Source organism: Torulaspora delbrueckii, chromosome 8 (genome assembly GCF_000243375.1).
Source record: "Torulaspora delbrueckii CBS 1146 chromosome 8, complete genome".
Classification (NCBI taxonomy): Eukaryota; Fungi; Ascomycota; class Saccharomycetes; order Saccharomycetales; family Saccharomycetaceae; genus Torulaspora; species Torulaspora delbrueckii.
The window spans coordinates 423,296-441,231 of NC_016508.1; the positions used below are offsets into that span (position 1 = coordinate 423,296).

General features: G+C 41.8%; 12 protein-coding genes across 12 annotated transcripts; 9 read left to right on the forward strand and 3 right to left on the reverse strand.

The window, feature by feature from the left end:
* Positions 1-134: 134 nt before the first annotated feature.
* TIM44 (protein translocase subunit TIM44) lies at positions 135-1,391 on the forward strand (the record flags this gene model as incomplete). Its single annotated transcript, XM_003683273.1, has 1 exon — positions 135-1,391. One exon carries the CDS (start codon positions 135-137, stop codon positions 1,389-1,391), a length of 1,257 nt encoding a protein of 418 aa, XP_003683321.1.
* Positions 1,392-1,501: 110 nt separating this feature from the next.
* On the reverse strand, positions 1,502-1,861 carry TDEL0H02520 (uncharacterized protein; the record flags this gene model as incomplete). Its single annotated transcript, XM_003683274.1, has 1 exon — positions 1,502-1,861. One exon carries the CDS (start codon positions 1,859-1,861, stop codon positions 1,502-1,504), a length of 360 nt encoding a protein of 119 aa, XP_003683322.1.
* A 172-nt stretch (positions 1,862-2,033) lies between these two features.
* RPB3 (DNA-directed RNA polymerase II core subunit RPB3) lies at positions 2,034-2,969 on the forward strand (the record flags this gene model as incomplete). The annotated part of the gene is made up of 1 exon (XM_003683275.1): positions 2,034-2,969. The coding sequence occupies one exon, from the start codon at positions 2,034-2,036 to the stop codon at positions 2,967-2,969; it is 936 nt and encodes a 311-aa protein (XP_003683323.1).
* A 30-nt stretch (positions 2,970-2,999) lies between these two features.
* HIS6 (1-(5-phosphoribosyl)-5- ((5-phosphoribosylamino)methylideneamino)imidazole-4-carboxamide isomerase HIS6) lies at positions 3,000-3,794 on the reverse strand (the record flags this gene model as incomplete). Its single annotated transcript, XM_003683276.1, has 1 exon — positions 3,000-3,794. One exon carries the CDS (start codon positions 3,792-3,794, stop codon positions 3,000-3,002), a length of 795 nt encoding a protein of 264 aa, XP_003683324.1.
* A 146-nt stretch (positions 3,795-3,940) lies between these two features.
* Positions 3,941-4,807, forward strand: FAF1 (Faf1p; the record flags this gene model as incomplete). The annotated part of the gene is made up of 1 exon (XM_003683277.1): positions 3,941-4,807. The coding sequence occupies one exon, from the start codon at positions 3,941-3,943 to the stop codon at positions 4,805-4,807; it is 867 nt and encodes a 288-aa protein (XP_003683325.1).
* A 539-nt stretch (positions 4,808-5,346) lies between these two features.
* On the forward strand, positions 5,347-6,804 carry PHO4 (phosphate-sensing transcription factor PHO4; the record flags this gene model as incomplete). Its single annotated transcript, XM_003683278.1, has 1 exon — positions 5,347-6,804. The coding sequence occupies one exon, from the start codon at positions 5,347-5,349 to the stop codon at positions 6,802-6,804; it is 1,458 nt and encodes a 485-aa protein (XP_003683326.1).
* Positions 6,805-7,006: 202 nt separating this feature from the next.
* Positions 7,007-7,479, forward strand: QCR6 (ubiquinol--cytochrome-c reductase subunit 6; the record flags this gene model as incomplete). The annotated part of the gene is made up of 2 exons (XM_003683279.1): positions 7,007-7,084; positions 7,159-7,479. The coding sequence occupies 2 exons, from the start codon at positions 7,007-7,009 to the stop codon at positions 7,477-7,479; spliced, it is 399 nt and encodes a 132-aa protein (XP_003683327.1).
* Positions 7,480-8,037: 558 nt separating this feature from the next.
* On the forward strand, positions 8,038-8,226 carry RPL29 (60S ribosomal protein eL29; the record flags this gene model as incomplete). The annotated part of the gene is made up of 1 exon (XM_003683280.1): positions 8,038-8,226. One exon carries the CDS (start codon positions 8,038-8,040, stop codon positions 8,224-8,226), a length of 189 nt encoding a protein of 62 aa, XP_003683328.1.
* A 199-nt stretch (positions 8,227-8,425) lies between these two features.
* On the forward strand, positions 8,426-9,226 carry RRT5 (Rrt5p; the record flags this gene model as incomplete). Its single annotated transcript, XM_003683281.1, has 1 exon — positions 8,426-9,226. The coding sequence occupies one exon, from the start codon at positions 8,426-8,428 to the stop codon at positions 9,224-9,226; it is 801 nt and encodes a 266-aa protein (XP_003683329.1).
* A 458-nt stretch (positions 9,227-9,684) lies between these two features.
* On the forward strand, positions 9,685-10,542 carry TDEL0H02600 (60S ribosomal protein uL2; the record flags this gene model as incomplete). Its single annotated transcript, XM_003683282.1, has 2 exons — positions 9,685-9,688; positions 9,782-10,542. 2 exons carry the CDS (start codon positions 9,685-9,687, stop codon positions 10,540-10,542), a joined length of 765 nt encoding a protein of 254 aa, XP_003683330.1.
* Positions 10,543-10,820: 278 nt separating this feature from the next.
* Positions 10,821-14,333, forward strand: SMC2 (condensin subunit SMC2; the record flags this gene model as incomplete). The annotated part of the gene is made up of 1 exon (XM_003683283.1): positions 10,821-14,333. The coding sequence occupies one exon, from the start codon at positions 10,821-10,823 to the stop codon at positions 14,331-14,333; it is 3,513 nt and encodes a 1,170-aa protein (XP_003683331.1).
* A 209-nt stretch (positions 14,334-14,542) lies between these two features.
* On the reverse strand, positions 14,543-17,662 carry MET10 (sulfite reductase subunit alpha; the record flags this gene model as incomplete). Its single annotated transcript, XM_003683284.1, has 1 exon — positions 14,543-17,662. One exon carries the CDS (start codon positions 17,660-17,662, stop codon positions 14,543-14,545), a length of 3,120 nt encoding a protein of 1,039 aa, XP_003683332.1.
* Positions 17,663-17,936: the final 274 nt, after the last annotated feature.

Here is a 17,936-nt window from a genome sequence, read left to right on the forward strand (position 1 = left end):
TTTGAACCGGTTCAGACTCGGACAAAAAAAGTTTTCAAGTGAAAAGATTTGAAATATGAAGTAATTAAATAGTCTAAACGCTGTTGAAAGCAGTGAGTTCTTCAGTTCAGGAGGTCATTTGGAGGCTGTTGAGGATGATTAGAGGAACGGTAGTGTCGAGGAGCTCCGTAATTGCCGAAGGCCGCCTAGCTGGGCGTGCGTTGTTCAGTACATCGAGCGGAAGCTTGCAGAACCCAAGGTCGCCAGTACAGATCTTTAGAGACACTTTCAAAAAAGAGTGGAAGAAGTCACAAGAACTACAGGATAATATCAAGACGTTACAGGATGCCTCCGGAAGGCTTGGGGAGTCGGAAGCGTATAAGAGGGCGAGAGAAGCTTATGTGCGGGCTCAGAAGGGCTCTACAATCGTTGGGAAGACTTTGAAGAAGACTGGAGAGACCGTTGAAAATATTGCTTCAAAAGCGTGGGATTCTGAGATTGCTAGAAACACTAGAGAGGCTGCTTCTAAAACTGCGAAGAAGATTGACGAAGGATTTGAGCCTGTGAGGCAAACGAAGATTTATAAGGATGTCTCTGAAGTAATGGATGATGGAAATAGTTCCCGTTACGGTGGGTTTATCACAAAGGAACAGAGAAGATTGAAACGTGAACAGGACATGCTATCTGGTAAGAGAGCTAAGGCAGTCAAAGGTAATGAAGATGCCGGTACCGCTTTGGTGGCGACTGACATTGAAGCTAAGCAATCATTTGGTAAGAAAGTCGAGGATTTCAAGGAAAAAACTGTTCTAGGGCGTACGTTACATCGTTTAAAGAATTCATTGTGGGATGAAAGTGTTAACCCACTGATCGTGTTTCTGAGAAAGATTACTAGGAAGATCGGCGGTTTCTTTGCTGAAACCGAAGCTGCTCGTGTGCTTGGTCAGTTCAAGATGATGGACCCCACCTTCACCAACGAATCTTTTACCAGACATCTAAGAGAATACGTCATCCCAGAGATTTTGGAAGCATACGTCAAGGGAGACGAGAAAGTTTTGAAGAAATGGTTCAGTGAAGCTCCATACAATGTTTACGCTGCCCAGCAGAAAGCTTTCAGAGAGCAACAATTGTTTGCAGATGGTAAAATTCTAGATATTAGAGGTGTCGAGATCGTCAGCGCCAAGATGCTACCACCCCAGGATATCCCAGTACTTGTTGTTGGTTGCAGAGCTCAGGAGATTCACCTGTACAGAAAGGCTAAGACCGGCGAAGTGGCTGCTGGACACGAATCCAATATTATGATGAGCTCATACGCTATGGTCTTTACTAGAGACCCTGAACAGATAGACGACGAAGAAACTGAAGGGTGGAGGATCCTAGAGTTTGTTCGTGGTGGATCAAGACAATTTACTTGATTTAGCCAGTGTGCATAGTGCGCCTGTAAATAGTATACGAACCTCCATGGGTATGAATGCATTATATGATGAAGCTATGGTGTTTATCCTGTATATTATAAAGAATAAAGTCATATACGTCTCTTTGGCTTGACAAGATCAGTACCCAGCACCAATCTGTATATCGATGAGCCCAATCTGCGACCATGAGCAACGGCATTCTTTAACCACGGCTTCATCGCGATCAAAACGCCGGTCCATAAGAGTCCCTGCACCAAAGGCATGAATATCACGTCTCTTAGAACCACTTTACAAACTACAAGCTTGCTAATACTTGGTGGTTGCGCTTTTTGAAGTTCGTTGATCACAACGGGATCCACCACGCCCATCTTACGCCATTGCGCCGCCCTATGTTTTTCTGCTTCCCTGGTCAGAGCCCTTCTAAAAGTCTGCTCGAATCGAGTGTCTGGTACGGGATAATTGGCACTCATAATGGTTCCAATGGTCTCTTCAATGGTCTTAATGGTGTTGAAAGGTGGGAACGTCAAAAGCGACGGTTAGTTTTTCACTCATTGATTATTGAAAAATTATGTTAAACTAATAGTCAAAAGTTGACTAAGTTTAAGTAACAGCCTAATAGATTGAGTGGTTTAGGGAACCAGAATGAGTGAAACGGGACCGCAAGTTAAGATTAGAGAGGCCACAAAGGATAATGTGGATTTTATTTTGTCCCAGGTGGACTTGGCAATGGCTAACTCGTTGCGTCGGATAATGATGGCAGAGATTCCCACTTTGGCGATAGATTCTGTGGAGATAGAGACAAATACTACGGTTTTGGCCGACGAATTCATTGCACATAGACTTGGGTTGATCCCTTTGCAAAGTACAGATATCGAACAACTGGAATACTGTCGTGATTGTTTCTGTGAAGACCACTGTGATAAGTGCTCTGTGGTTCTAACTTTACAAGCAATTGGTGAGAGTGAGAGTACGACAAATGTTTATGCTAAGGATTTAGTCATTGTCTCTAACTTGATGGGGCGTAATATAGGGCATCCGATTATACAGGATAAAGAAGGAAACGGTGTGCTGATCTGTAAACTAAGGAAAGGTCAAGAATTGTCTATGAAATGTGTGGCCAAAAAAGGTATATCGAAGGAGCATGCAAAGTGGGGGCCCGCTGCGGCTATAGAGTTCGAGTATGATCCTTGGAACAAGTTAAAGCATACGGATTATTGGTACGAACAAGATATCTCCAAAGAATGGCCACTATCAAAAAACAGTGAATACGAGGATCCACCAAATAAGGATGATGCATTCGACTACAAAGCCAAAGCCAATACTTTTTACATGAACGTTGAGACTGTGGGGTCAATCGCTACGGATCAAGTGGTACTGAGAGGTATCGACACTTTGCAAAAGAAAGTCGCATCGATTCTATTAGCATTGAACCAGATGGATCAAGAAAGGGTCAATTTCGGTACTGCCAACAATACAGGAGCCATCCAGGATGCTGGTAACGTTGACGTTGCCATGGATGGTGTACAGGACCAAAATCCATACAGTAATGGAGGTGGTGCGTATGACGAAGCATGGTGATTTGTAACAAAAGTAATAAAGTAAATAACTCTAATGAGATTCGTTCCAATTACAACAATCATTAAATTTGACCAACGAGCCGCCAAAAATGTCAAGGGCACTGCCATAGGTGAGGTCTACTTTCCCATGACTCAATTTGTCAACTAAATCGAGGTCAGAGGCACTCTTGGCACCACCGGCATAGACTATCTTGATTTGTGAGGGTAGATTCTTTGTCCATTCGTAAAGTTTTGTTACTAGTTCTTCGTCGATCCCACGACATAATCCCTCTACGTCAGCGGCATGAATGAGAAATTCATTGGAGTATTCGCAAAGTGATTTAAACGTCTCTTCATTCAATTCAAGATCTGTCAGCGTTTGCCATCTGTTCATTGCTACGATCCACCGAGTTCCCTGTTCGTCGATTTTCTTTCGACAACTCAAATCAATGACAATACGATCTTTACCACACATTTGCGCGAGTTTAACAAGGTTATCGAGTTGGAAAACACCTCGCTTGTCAAATAGCCAACTAGTAACGATTATTTTACTGGCGTATTCCAACCATTGAAGACAGTTGGTATCGTTGATTCCGCCGCCCACTTGTAAAAAATTAGGGGCCTGTTTCAAAGCCTGTAAAGCTGCATCATCATTGTTGGGACCCAATTTGATGACATGACACCCAGTGACTTTGTTATCGTGGTACAATTGTGCATAGTGGGAGGAAGAGTGTTGTGAGACGAAATTTGTTCTTGGAGTGTCATCTGCTTTATCTGTGAGCGTTCCACCGACGATCTGTTTCACTTGACCGTTGTGCAGGTCAATACATCCTACAAACCTCGTCATGGCTCGATGAGAGATCAATTGGAATATATCTTTAATGTGTTGACTTGTATGGTACGTTTTGTATGATGGGTAATTTAATTTTTCACTTTTAAAAATCAGCGATGAGATGAGCTAAGATGAGATGAACAAGAAAGGTAAGAAACGGTATGAGTGACGACCTAGAGGTTCAGAGGAGGGCATTCGAGGCTCAATTTGGCTCACTAGAGTCCATGGGATTTGAAGACAAGACCAAACGAGCAGAGGAAAGTGAAACAAGTGACGAAAGTTCAAATGATGATGGCCGCGAAGAGAGTGACGAGAGAGAAGACAATAGTGAGGATGAGAGTCAAGATGAAGAAGAAAAAGAAGAAGACGATGAGGACGAAGTAAGTGAAGAAGAATCGCAACCCAGAGTAATCAAGTTTCAAGGTCCCAGTGATGACTATACACCTATTTCGAAGAAAGAACAGCGACTACTGCGTAGCGGCAAACCTCTCCGCCAGGAAAAGAGCAGCGAACCAGTAGAGGAGTCCTCTGAAGACGACGAAAATCTAAAGAACGATATCGAACTACAACGATTTCTCAAAGAGTCTCATCTATTGAGTGCCCTAGGCAATGGAACCGCAAACGTCAACGATGACTCAGTCATTGGGAAAGCGAGAGCCCGTACTCTCGAAATGCGACTACGCGGGCTCTCTGAGACGAATGGGAGAAGCACAACACTAGAAAAGATGCCTGTCAACGTACGTAAGGGAATGATAAAGAAGCACCGTAAACGCATCGAGAAACACGAAACAGAAGCAAAGGAAGGCGGTATTGTGCTGCACAATGTCAAGAAGGGTCAATTCCGCCAAATCGATCATACACACCGTAATGATATCGAAAGACGGATCGGTTCGAGTATCAAGAAACAACAAGAACAACGTAACAAAAGACGCCAACGTGGTCTACGTATCCAGAGTGTAGGAAAATCTACGAGAAATGGGCTGCGAATCTCACAACAAGATATTGACAGGATCAACAATCGAAAGTAGAGCCCATACTTACAACTAATATATAGATATAGATACTGCGATAAGATAAGATCTAATCGGACACCCCGATTGAACCGGACAAATTTTTTGGTCCCGGACACTTTTCTCAGTTGTCCGGATCGGCCATGGTTCTGCCGGACAGCCTGGCGCCGCCCCTCACCCCCAGGCGACAAATTGGTCTTCCACGTGTCTTCTCAATTCAGCGCTCGATGACTTCTCGCCCATAGTTTCCACCTTTCACAGATAATCAATCTATTACCAACTAAAGAAAGACGGCTCTGAATTCCAATGCTTCTTGGCAAGAATACATGGACGGACATATGCAACTTTCACAATTCCGTGAATAATCAAGCTGCAATCCTGACTCGCCTATTTTCCGCGAACCATTGATCGCTCGTATCTCCCTTTCTGTTTTGTTCTGTTCTGTTGAAAGTGCTATCCCGCTCGCTAGTCCCTCCTACAGCGAATAATTTTTCACTTTCTTAATCACTGAATCAGTATATCAGGCTCATCGGCATAAGGGCCACCAGTTTGTGAGTATGGAAGATTCTCATGAGCAGATGATGGACATTCCAAATGCTTCTACGAGTATACTGGACCAGGTAGACGACTATTTGCACGATGATCACAGTTCACATCATGGTTCACATCACGGCTCACATCATGAAGATACTACTACTGCTACTTCTACTAGATCGCCGACGGTAGATGTCAATAGTTCAAAAGAGAATTCACATTGGGTTCCCGACTCGATGCAGGTCGATTTGGATCATCTTTCACACACTTTGTTCATACACAACGCGGACCATGTGAACGATGAGGAATCGCAGTTGAAGAAACCGGATTCTAATCTGGTGAGACCAGAGATGGTTTTCTCACCAATGGCTTCGCCATTGGTTATGCCCACCAGGTGTACTTCTGCGGGTACTTATGATACACCATTTATGCTCCCACAACCTACTACTACCTCGGGACCTAATACTACGAATACCACACCTTTCCTTAACCCTTCGATGGCTAGTAATTCTTCTACTTCACTTTCGAGTCTGCGCGGTACTACGCGGAAGCAGAAACATGGTGGTGTAAGTCAATTCTCTCCCCTGAGCTCGCCGGCGTTGACCGCCATCGATCAGGCTCAGATTGTCAATTTTGCATTACCGGAGTCTACAATTACTTCACTGCCAAAGTCCCGTTCCAGGAAGAAATCCGCATTTTCCTCTTCTTCCGCCAATTCTAAGGTCGTCAAGAGTAGTCCGCGTATGAACGCAACCAATTCTTCGAGACGTCAATACGCTGCGGATCAGTTCAAGGGTAATTCTCCTGTGATTGCAAATGAGCATTCGTGGGACGATGTTATCTTTAAATTACCTGAGAGTAGTGTTAAGGATACCAAATGGCACAATAATGATGAACCAACACCGAAATCTTCTTCATCGAGTAGTGGAACCCCAGTTGCCATGATGAACTATCCGAAGGTTATACTTCCGTCTACTGCAAAACCAAGATATGACGATCCAAAGTCTCCAAAGGAGACTACACAACTAATAAAAGTCGCTAGTAACGCTAGTGAAAACGACAGGGTGATTAGAGCTACGGAATCACCTGTCATCAAACCAAAGATGAATCAGTATCAGGATACACCGGTATGGAAACCCAACTTCAAACCAAGTTTTTCACCAAGAAGTGATGATGCGCATATAGAGACTAAGCGATTCACGGAACCACGCCCTCAGACGCGAAAGGCTACATCTGCGTCCTCACTGCAGTTGTCACAGGGCAACGGTTCAAGTGATGATGGTGAATTGTCCAAGAAAGAGGTCCACAAAGTGGCCGAACAAGGTCGTAGAAATCGACTCAACACTGCATTAGGCGATTTAAATTCGTTGTTACCGCCAGAATTAAAGGAATCGATACCGATCCCTTCGAAGGCTACTACGGTTGAACTCGCATGCGAATACATAAGAAGACTGGTTGCGACCAGAAATGCATCGGAGTAAAGCATATTGTAATGAATAATATACCTTATACTAGTATAACTTATACAAGGCAGTCACGTGATTTTTATTTTGAACCAATGAAATTTCATCATTTTTCTTCCACTCTTTAGAACCGATAATACCTATTGACAGAGGTTTATAATATATATCAAGTTTCGATCTTTCAACCCTTTGATAGTTCAAGACGCTGAGGATAGTAAAGATGATTAGCTCCATTACTGAATTTTTGGAAGAATTGAAGGACTCATTTGTCCCAACAGTCGCCAAGGCCGAAGACGAGGTCGAGGAAGTATGTTTGGCAGCTTAACAGAAATCAATAGACTACTAAAAGCTTCTTACTAACCACTGAAATAGGACAACGAGGAAGAAAAAGGTGAAGATGAAGACGAGGATGAAGATGATGAAGATGAGGACGATGAGGACGATGAGGACGATGAGGATGAGGAAGAAGCTGCTGACCAATTGGATGAATTAAGAGAAGAATGCAGACAAACTCCAGAAGGTAAAGAAGTGGTTCATCATTACATGGAATGTGCCGAAAGAGTTCACAAACAACAAGAACAACCGGGCTATGAAGACTTAGAATACAAAGAAGATTGTGTTGAAGAATTCTTCCATTTACAACACTACCTTGACAGCTGTGCTGCTCCAAGACTATTTAACAAGTTGAAGTAAGATAAGAGGTTAAGAAAGGACGCATGTGAATACGAATCAACTAACAACATCAGATTATTGAATCTATGTAACTTTTCTATTTATTAAAGCATATTCGTATACAAACGGTGAAGGTCAATATACCTTCGAATTATCGGTGACTGTCAACACCCAGTCATCCATGAAGAATGTATTTTTTAAATCCTAACACCCACAATATCCAGTCCATCGAAAAATCGATTTTTCTGAAAAAGTTTCAAAAAGTTACAAAAATCGATGAATTTTTCAAAATTTCAGCCTTTCGGTGTTTACGAGATACTTCCGAAGCACATCTACGGCCGTGCGATGAGACACGCTCTTGCCCACTCAATCCGCTTTGCAAAATTACATTCATTCACCATATTGAATGAACCATAGTTAATATTATTACAAGGTTTATACTTCTTTTCAATTTAGAAGCCTTGAAGACACCAAGAAGAAAACCGTACGTATACCACTCCCCTCCCTGTGATCAGACTATTGATTCTTATACCGATAGTGATTGAGAAGTGCCCAGTTTACTAACTCCCAATATAGGAAATGGCTAAATCCAAGAACCATACCGCTCATAACCAAACCAGAAAGGCTCACAGAAACGGTATTAAGAAGCCAAAGACCTTCAAGTACCCTTCTTTGAAAGGTGTTGATCCAAAGTTCAGAAGAAACCACAAGCACGCTTTGCATGGTACCGCTAGAACTCTAGCTGCTGAACGTGCCGCTAAGAAATAAGCGTAAGTTAAGTATTGTATATACCTTTGCTATATCCTTTTAACTTAACGTATTCAACTCTTCGCCCTTTTCGCCTGTGACAGATCTCTCGCCTTTTGTCTTTGTGACACAAAAGACAATAAAGGATGGTATCGAGATATTTAAGCTTGATAGTATTCCAATCCTATTACTCTTCCACAAATTTAAGAAACTCGTAGCGATGTCCTCTAACGAATCTACTAGACTTTATATTTCGAATCTGAATTTTTCCTCAACGGAACCAGAACTTTATGATTATTTTAAAGATTATGATGTCAAATCTGTACTAATTCCAAGCCAGACGGTTCGCGGATTTAGATCAAATCAAGTACGTCCCCTGGGAATTGCATATGCTGAATTTGAATCTTTTGAAATGGTTAAAGATGTAATTGATAATTTAAATGGAAAAGAATTTAAGGGTAGAGAACTGAGACTAAAGACATACGTCCCATATTCCCCTACGGTTGCTACGAAGAAACTAAACAAAACTAATCATCTATCAAGATTGAGGCGTAGGAAAAATCAAGAACATTCAGAGGAATCTGAATTAATTTCTAACGTCGAAGTGGTACAAAGAGAACAAGAAGAGGAGGAAAAAATCGTTGAAGAGCCAGAGCTCTCTGAGGATACGGTTTACTGTGGTTATTTACCAAAGGGTGTCACTGACGTCGATATTCGCCATTATTTCCAAGAATACAACCCTCAAGAGATTTGGATCTTCAGAACAAAATTGACCAAGAGCAGGCATTTCCAATTACATCGTCATTTTACAGCTGCGCTAGTTTCTTTTGAAAAAGGGACAAGCAGTCAAGAAATTTCAGAAGCCGTAAGCGATAAGAAATTGCTCAATAAGAAGATCGTTGTCAAGCCTGCGTACCTAGACAAAGTCGAGGAATTGAAGCAAATCTCTAAGGAAAAAATTAGTATCGAACAGGGAAATACAGAACAACAGTCCCAACAATCTCAGCCCACTAATGAATGAACTCCTTCAATTTGCAATAAGCTAGATATTATTTAATTGATAAATATTCCTGATGACACAAAAAGGTTTACTGACACTTTGGCCATATAGTGTGACTGTTCTCTTCGATGCGCCCATACACCATTGTTACCAAGCAATAAACTCTTTGCACCGCCACTTTTCTAAATTTTTCACTTTTCGTGGGACTGAGAAATTTCGAAAATAGTGATGAGCCCTTCCAGGATGGAGTGCATCGCCAGCCTAACTTTTCCTTCTGGGCAGGGAGCCGTAGGCTCGCTCCTTCTGGCGTCTAGACAGGCATCTCTCGGTACCTCAGGCAGAGACTTCTCCTTGTAGCTAGACATCACTCAGCGGCCACTGGAAGAATCAATCTTGATATTTCATATTATAGGTAAAAGTATATCCTTATAGTATTGTTGATTGTATAATTCGACAAGAAACCAGAAGATCAAGAAGCAATGGGTATGTTTTATATGATAATAGGAGAGTGACAATGTGAAATATTGAACGAACGAACAAACAATTATGAACGATTTTACTAACAATGCGGAACAGGTAGAGTTATTCGTAACCAAAGAAAGGGTGCTGGTTCTATCTTCACCTCCCACACCAGATTGAGACAAGGTGCTGCCAAGTTGAGAACTTTGGATTTTGCCGAACGTCATGGTTACATTCGTGGTGTTGTGAAGCAAATCGTCCACGATGCCGGTAGAGGTGCTCCATTGGCTAAAGTTGTCTTCCGTGACCCATACAAGTACAAGTTGCGTGAAGAAATCTTCATCGCTAACGAAGGTGTTCACACCGGTCAATTTATCTACGCTGGTAAGAAGGCCTCTTTGAACGTCGGTAACGTCTTGCCATTGGGTTCTCTACCAGAAGGTACTATTGTCTCCAACGTTGAAGAGAAACCAGGTGACAGAGGTGCTATCGCTAGAGCTTCTGGTAACTACGTTATCATCATTGGTCACAACCCAGATGAAAACAAGACCAGAGTTAGACTACCTTCCGGTTCCAAGAAGATCATCTCTTCTAACGCTAGAGGTGTCGTCGGTGTTGTTGCCGGTGGTGGTAGAGTTGACAAGCCATTGTTGAAGGCTGGTCGTGCTTTCCACAAGTACAGAGTTAAGAGAAACTCTTGGCCAAAGACCCGTGGTGTTGCCATGAACCCTGTTGATCACCCTCACGGTGGTGGTAACCATCAACATATCGGTAAGGCTTCTACCATCTCCAGAGGTGCTGTTTCTGGTCAAAAAGCTGGTTTGATCGCTGCCAGAAGAACTGGTTTGCTACGTGGTTCTCAAAAGACTCAAGACTAGATTATATAAAGATATGGTTCTCATATAGTCATTTGTATCTGAATGGTTTTTTAAAGTTATAATTAATCAATACGCACTTCAATACGCTCTTCAATATTATCATCTTTCATCTTTAAGCATCGAATGTTTCTTGGATCTACAGATCGCTCGCTGGTTTACCCGGTTTGACGCTTAACAAGAGAACCTTTGTTTACATTCAACTTCAAAGATGATGATCTAACAACAGATGAGCTAGTCCATAGGTTGTCTAATCTCATCCTTTTCGAGCTCCTGGAGCTATGAAGATAGAGGAATTGATTATAGATGGGTTTAAATCCTATGCAACAAGAACCGTCATCTCCGATTGGGATCCACAATTCAATGCAATTACTGGTTTAAATGGATCTGGGAAATCGAATATCCTGGATGCCATTTGCTTTGTTTTGGGTATTTCTGCAATGACTACAGTAAGAGCTTCTTCTTTACAGGATTTGATTTATAAAAGGGGTCAGGCAGGTGTCACTAAAGCCAGTGTTACTGTCGTTTTCGATAATTCTGATAAATCTAACTCACCAATTGGTTTTACAAACTCTGCAAAGATTTCTGTAACTAGACAAGTTATGCTAGGTGGTAGTTCAAAATATCTCATCAACGGTCATAGGGCTCCGCAACAATCCGTTTTGCAATTATTCCAGTCGGTTCAACTTAATATTAACAATCCCAATTTCCTCATTATGCAAGGTAAGATTACGAAAGTCTTGAATATGAAACCGAAGGAAATATTGTCACTTATTGAGGAGGCCGCTGGTACCAAGATGTTTGAGGACCGGAAGGATAAAGCTGAACGTACAATGGCAAAGAAAGAGGCCAAATTAGAAGAGAATAGAGCATTACTAGTTGAGGAAATTGAACCAAAACTGGGAAAACTACGAAGTGAGAAGGAGATATTTATCAAGTTCCAAGAAACCCAATCTGAGTTGGAAAAAACCGAACGGGTCGTTTACGCGTTCGATTATCATAACATGATTAACAAAAGTAGTTCTCTTAAACAACATTTGAATTCAAGCAACAAACGCTCTGAGCAACTCAAGGAACTCATATCGAGAACGTCCGACGAGATCTCAAGTCTGAATGAAGATCTCGAGGAAACAAAGAGGAATAAACAAAAGGAGATCGATGAGCAAGGTACACTCGCGAATTTAGAAGAACGAGAGGGTCAGTTATTGAACGAAATTTCAAGAATCCAGACGCAGCTGGGGATTTGCAAGGACAATTCAGATGATACGAAACAAAAATTAAGCGATGCAAAGGAGTATATCAAGAAATGCAGTGCCAGCCTTGAGACTAAATCAGTAAGCTATAAAAAGACTGAAGAAGAATATCAGAAGCTAAACGATGCTCTCGAGCAATTAAAGGGCACACACAAGCAAAAAGAGGAATTGCTTTCGACATTACAAACTGGTATATCTTCAACAGGTGCCACGGATGGAGGCTATAATGAACAACTCATCTTGGCCAAGCAAAGTCTCAATGAATGTGAGCTTTCAGTAAGGAAACTCAATTTGAAAATTGATCATCTAAAGAAAGAGCACACATTGAACGTTCCAAAATTGCAACAAGCTGAGAGCGAACATGCAGAGAGTTTAAAACATGTTCAAAAATGTCAAAAGTCTTGTGATGAACTTCAGAAAATAATCACGAAATTTGGTTATGACGAGACTCTTGTGGAGAGTTTAAAACAAGAGGAAAATAATTTAAGGCATGAAATCTCAAGGCTGAATAACGAGTCTTCCTACTTAAGACGGAAAGTAGCAAATGTTGATTTTACGTATTCCAAACCAACACATGATTTCAATCCGAGATCTGTGAAAGGTGTTGCAGCGCAACTTTTTACTTTGGCCGAGGATAATTACGACAGTGCTACAGCGTTGCAGGTTTGTGCAGGTGGCAGGCTTTATAATGTCGTGGTGGATAATGAAAGAACTGCTTCGCAGTTGCTTGAAAAGGGTAGGTTACGTAAACGTGTCACCATTATTCCCTTGAATAGAATCGCTGCCAGGGCTCTCAATAGTCAAACACTTCAATTGGCTCAAAAGACTGCACCAGGTAAAGTTGAATTGGCATTGAACTTGGTAGGTTACGAAGAGGAAGTTTCGAGAGCTATGGAATTCATTTTCGGGAACAGTCTAATCTGCAAAGACGCAGAGACAGCGAAAAAGATTACATTCCATCCTCAGATACGGACCAGAAGTATCACTCTACAAGGTGATGTTTATGATCCGGAAGGTACTCTTTCTGGTGGTAGTAGGAACAATACCTCCTCGCTTCTGATCGATGTTCAAAAGTATAACAAGACAGCCAAACGAATCGAGGAGCTTGAGCTCAAATTAAAGTCAATCACGAGGGATCTTGAAGAGCAAGAGAGCAAACTTCAAAAGACCAGGAGTGTGCGCAATGACTTGAATCTAGCCACACATAAACTAACACTGGCACAAAGAAGCCTTGAAAGTAACCAAGCTGCACATATCATAAGAAAAAATGAAGAACTTATCAAAGAGATAGATGAGAGTCAGAAAGAAATTGCTTCGAAACGTTCATCCATATCTGATTGCGAGAAGGAAATACAACGTATTCAAACTGATATTCAAGAGTTTAGTACCGATAAGGGATCCAAGTTGAAGCAATTGAAGGATGAAGTGAGCAAACTGTTCAAAGAAATTGGGATTCTAGAGACCAAAGTTGAATCTAAATATGACTCATATCAAACGTTTCAGCTTGATACAGAGCAGCTTGCGGGTGAAATTGCTTCAGGAAATGATACTGTCAAACAGCTATCTGAACTGCAGCAAACACTTGAAGGTGAAAGACGTAGCCTGGAGGAGAATTTGGGCATGAATCAAACAGAGTTGGACAATGTTCAGGTGGAACTAAAGGCAGAGCAGAGTCGTCTCGTCGACATCAACGAAGAGCTGAAAGAGTTGGACACTGTGATAAAGACCAAGACTGAAGCAAAAAATAACTACGAGCTGGAACTACAGAAATTGAGTAACGATTTAAACAAGTTCAAGAACAACTCAAGCAGCATTTATGAGAAGATCTCTTCTCTAGAACAAGAGCATGACTGGCTGAAGGATGGAGCCCTGGTGGCTGGTATCATACAGCAGAGTGGGGAAGTGAATTTGGAGCAGATGAAAAAACGCGTCGAACACCTCCAGAAACAATTCCAGGATATGAGAAGGAAAGTCAATCCAAACATTATGAGTATGATAGAGAGTGTGGAAAAGAAGGAGGCGGCTTTGAAAGCGATGATCGATACAATTGAGAAAGACAAGGTTAAAATTCAAGAAACTATACACAAATTGAATGAATACAAAAAAGACACATTAATCAAGACGTGGAAGAAGGTTACAGTGGATTTTGGACAAGTCTTTGCAGATTTGTTACCAAACTCATTTGCAAAACTTGTACCCTTAGAAGGCAAGGAAGTTACTGAGGGTCTAGAGTTCAAAGTAAGATTGGGAAGTATCTGGAAGGAAAGTCTCGTAGAGCTGTCAGGTGGTCAACGTTCGTTAATTGCACTATCTCTGATCATGGCACTTCTTCAGTTTAGGCCGGCGCCAATGTATATCTTAGATGAAGTTGATGCGGCTCTTGATCTCAGTCACACGCAGAACATCGGCCACCTCATTAAGACAAGATTTAAAGGTTCGCAGTTCATAGTAGTATCATTGAAGGAGGGGATGTTTACCAATGCGAACAGAGTATTCAGAACGAGGTTCCAAGATGGTACTTCTGTTGTCAGCATAATGTAACGTATTTTTATTGAATTGGTATACTTGTCTATAATTCTGTCAGTTTAGTGGAAGACTAAAGTCTGCCAACTTATTCCGATCAACAGAAAGAACAGTCGTTATGTCAGTCGCAACTTCTAATCAAAATTGAGAACCTTGACGAGAAAAATCATCAAGGGCAAAGAAAATTGTCTGAAATGTACACAGTACATATCTATAAATATTGAAGACTAATAAACTTCCAATATATATCTAGAAGTTTCCTTCAACTCTTCGATCTCGGCATCCAAGTCGATCTTCACACCTCTTTCCTTAGCGTCAGCTGCCAAGATATCTTGCAATGCTTGCGTAATATCAGGGACGGGCCATGTTGGACCACACAAGTAAAAGGAGCCAACTTGATCAATCATAGCAACCTTCAATTCCTTCAGGTTTTCCTTGATTCTATCTTGAATGTAGATCTTCTGAGGTTGATCTCTAGAGAAAGCGGCACCAATGTGGGTTATGATACCAGCGTCTTTGTACGCCTCCCATAGTTCACCATACAAGTACTCTTCTCTTTTGTGTCTAGAACCCAGGTACAAGAAGACTTGACCAATATCGTACCCTTGTTGCTTTTGCCACAATTTCTCTTCGACGATAGCCTTGAATGGAGCTAAACCGGTTCCCAACCCACTCATGATGACTGGTTGTTCAGGATTTGGTGGGAGTTTCATGACAGAAGGCTTCACGCTAACAACGAGCTCCGAGCCAACGGCCAAATCGGATAGGTATTTGGAAGCTTGCCCAAATCTCTTTCTACCTTTGTTGTCCACCCAGTCAACAACAACGATTAGCAAATGGACTTCGTTCTTGTGAACCTTCTGAGAAGAAGCGATAGAGTACTCTCTCCTTTTCAAAGGTGCGATAATCGTAACGAGATCTTCCAATTGTGGTCTAACAGAAGGGAAAAGCTCGAAAACATCAGCATAGCTATAGTACTCGACGTCTTGGAATCTCTTTAATTCCACAGCACCAGTAGCTGAGACTAGATCTTCCAATTTCTTCTTTTCATCCTCGTTAGTTGCAAACTCGATCAAGGACTCGTAGAATTTCTTGGGTGGTTTACCAAAGATGTCCAAATTCTCGACAAATGCTTGCAAGACGGTTCTTGATTCCAAAACACCGGAGTCATCCTTGTTTGGAACCAAAACGATATCGTTCTCGTTCAAACCATACGTAGCCAAGAACTTTTTGACTTGAGCCTCGTTGTTTCTGGCATGAACACCAAGTGCTTCACCAATGTCGTATGTCATACCTGTTCCACTAATGTCGAATTCAATGTGGAAGATATATCTGTCGTAGTCAGATGGAGTAACACGTCTGTTCTCCTTAACCTTGACAACATAGTTCTTGACAGGTAAGTCTGGTCTCAATTTTCTATCCACGCCATAAGCTTCGCTGAAAACCAGCTTCTTTGTAATGTCTGTAATTTTACCGACTTCAGCTTCTGGAACTTCTTCAATTTGACTTGTGTTTGGACCAAAAGATGTCTCTGTCACGAAGATTGGCAACTCCAAAATCGGTTCTTCTTTCTTTTCAGTCTCTTTCACGTCCTTAATAATGTCATTGAAAGCTTCAGCAGGGACCTCTTTGACGCCATTTTCCAAAGCGGTTGTGATGGTATCAGACAAAACAGCAGCAAGCAATTCAATATCTGGGCCAGCAGAGCTCCAAATACGGCGAACACTTTCAGCAACGTCATGGCCAAAGGCATATTTCCAGAATACAGCCTGAGTGACGAAAGATAATGTACGACCTCTAGTCTCTTCTCTGTCACCAATTGTCTCGGCATCGATGATCACAACTTTTATCTTTCTTTCAGCAACGGCCTTGAAAAAAGACTCGTTGATACCTAAGGTCTTCACGTAAGTTTCACCACATTTCATATCTTGGTCATTCAAGGATTTTTGAGAAATAACCAAGATGGTACCTTGTTCCTTGACAGTAGCAGCCACTTGCAAAGAGTCCAACAGGGCAATGTTTTCTACGATTGCGACATCTGCTTGGTCGATGTTCGATACGGTGGTTCTGTTAGAGGCTGGCGCAACAGTAAACTGAGCCTGGAAAGTACCAGCGTTCGTGATGTTATCAAATTTCGTTCTCAAAGAAACTGTTTGACCGTCAATCAATGACAAAGCATGAACGAGTCGGGAAGACAAATCGATGTTGGCACTCTTATCAGAAGACCAGTAGATGAAACTTTTGGCCTCAGACTTTTCCTCGTTGAAGTTGGAATTTGGCACGAAACCGGCAACAACTTGCTCAACTGCAGCTGGCGACCAGATGAAGTTTGGTTGAAAAATGTATTCAGAGACGTTTACTGAGTAGTTGCCGTGGTAAAATAAGGCAGCAGAAACTTGTCTCTTCAACAAAGAAGGAGCAGTGCCGTCCAGGGATTGACCAATGACCACAACTCTCTTGGCAGTCTTTGGAATCTGGGCAGCAAATCTTTCCATGTCAAATGGTAGAGGTACACGAACGGAGACTAAAGCTGTCTTAGAGTCGTTAGCTTCCAAGGCATCATTGAATAACTGGCTCTCAAGAGAACCATAAGTGACAAAGACGGTTTCGGCATCAACAGCACCGGTATAATGAAAGTTGTGCAATTTCAACCCGGTTGTCTCGTTGAAAGTATCCAAGACATCTTCGAAGGAGGCATCTACAGGCAACAATTTCTCTATTTTGGTCAACGATTCTTTCTGTGGCAGCTTTTCTCTGATTTCAGAGATCGACTTGGCGTAGCTGACACCATCAAACAAGTTAATCGCACCCTTCTTCTGACCAAACTTTGCCAAAGCTAGAGCCAAAAGAGCGACAGACTGAGCTTCATCTGAAGAGACTGGAGTCACCACAGGGAACCCCAACTTGACTGCGGCTTCCAATGGTGTAACGTAATCACTTCCAATGGCTCCGGTCTTTTCGTCATAGTTCAAAGAACCGACATTGAACAAGAAAGAGCTTTCACTTCCCTTGGCTTGTTGGAAAGAATCAACAAAATATGGTAAAGCATAGCCTGGAGCCACAATACCAGTAACATCAGATGAATTACGAGAATATCCCAAAGGTGCCAGACCTGCACCTACTCTAAGATCCACTTCTTGGAAGTAAACGTCATTGGTACTTCTCTTGATCCATTTTTTCAAACTGACATCCAGTAAATCTGGTTCAGAGAAAGTCTTGTAGCTAAAAATCGTCTTCAAATTATTGTACAGAACAGACGAAATCGCAGCAGTAGGACTACCATAAGTAGGTAATTTTGTTGGATCTGTGGGCTCATCAAATGGATTAGTCAAGTAAGAAACCGGCATCTTTTTCTTGATTAAATGACCAGCAACCCCTCGTTAGTGAACTTGAACAATTGATTTAGCAATCATAAAACCATCAAACATTCTTATATGGTTAGATCTATCCATTGATCGACTGCTTCTTTCAATGCTCGTCGAGCCAGTTTGAAATTTTGGCCACAACTGTGGGACCAACCACACGTGACTTTAAATATCATGTGACTTTGAACGAATTGCCTCGGCGGCTATTCGTTCCCAGGATAATACCGATTTTGATGAGCTTTTTTATCTGTTTAGC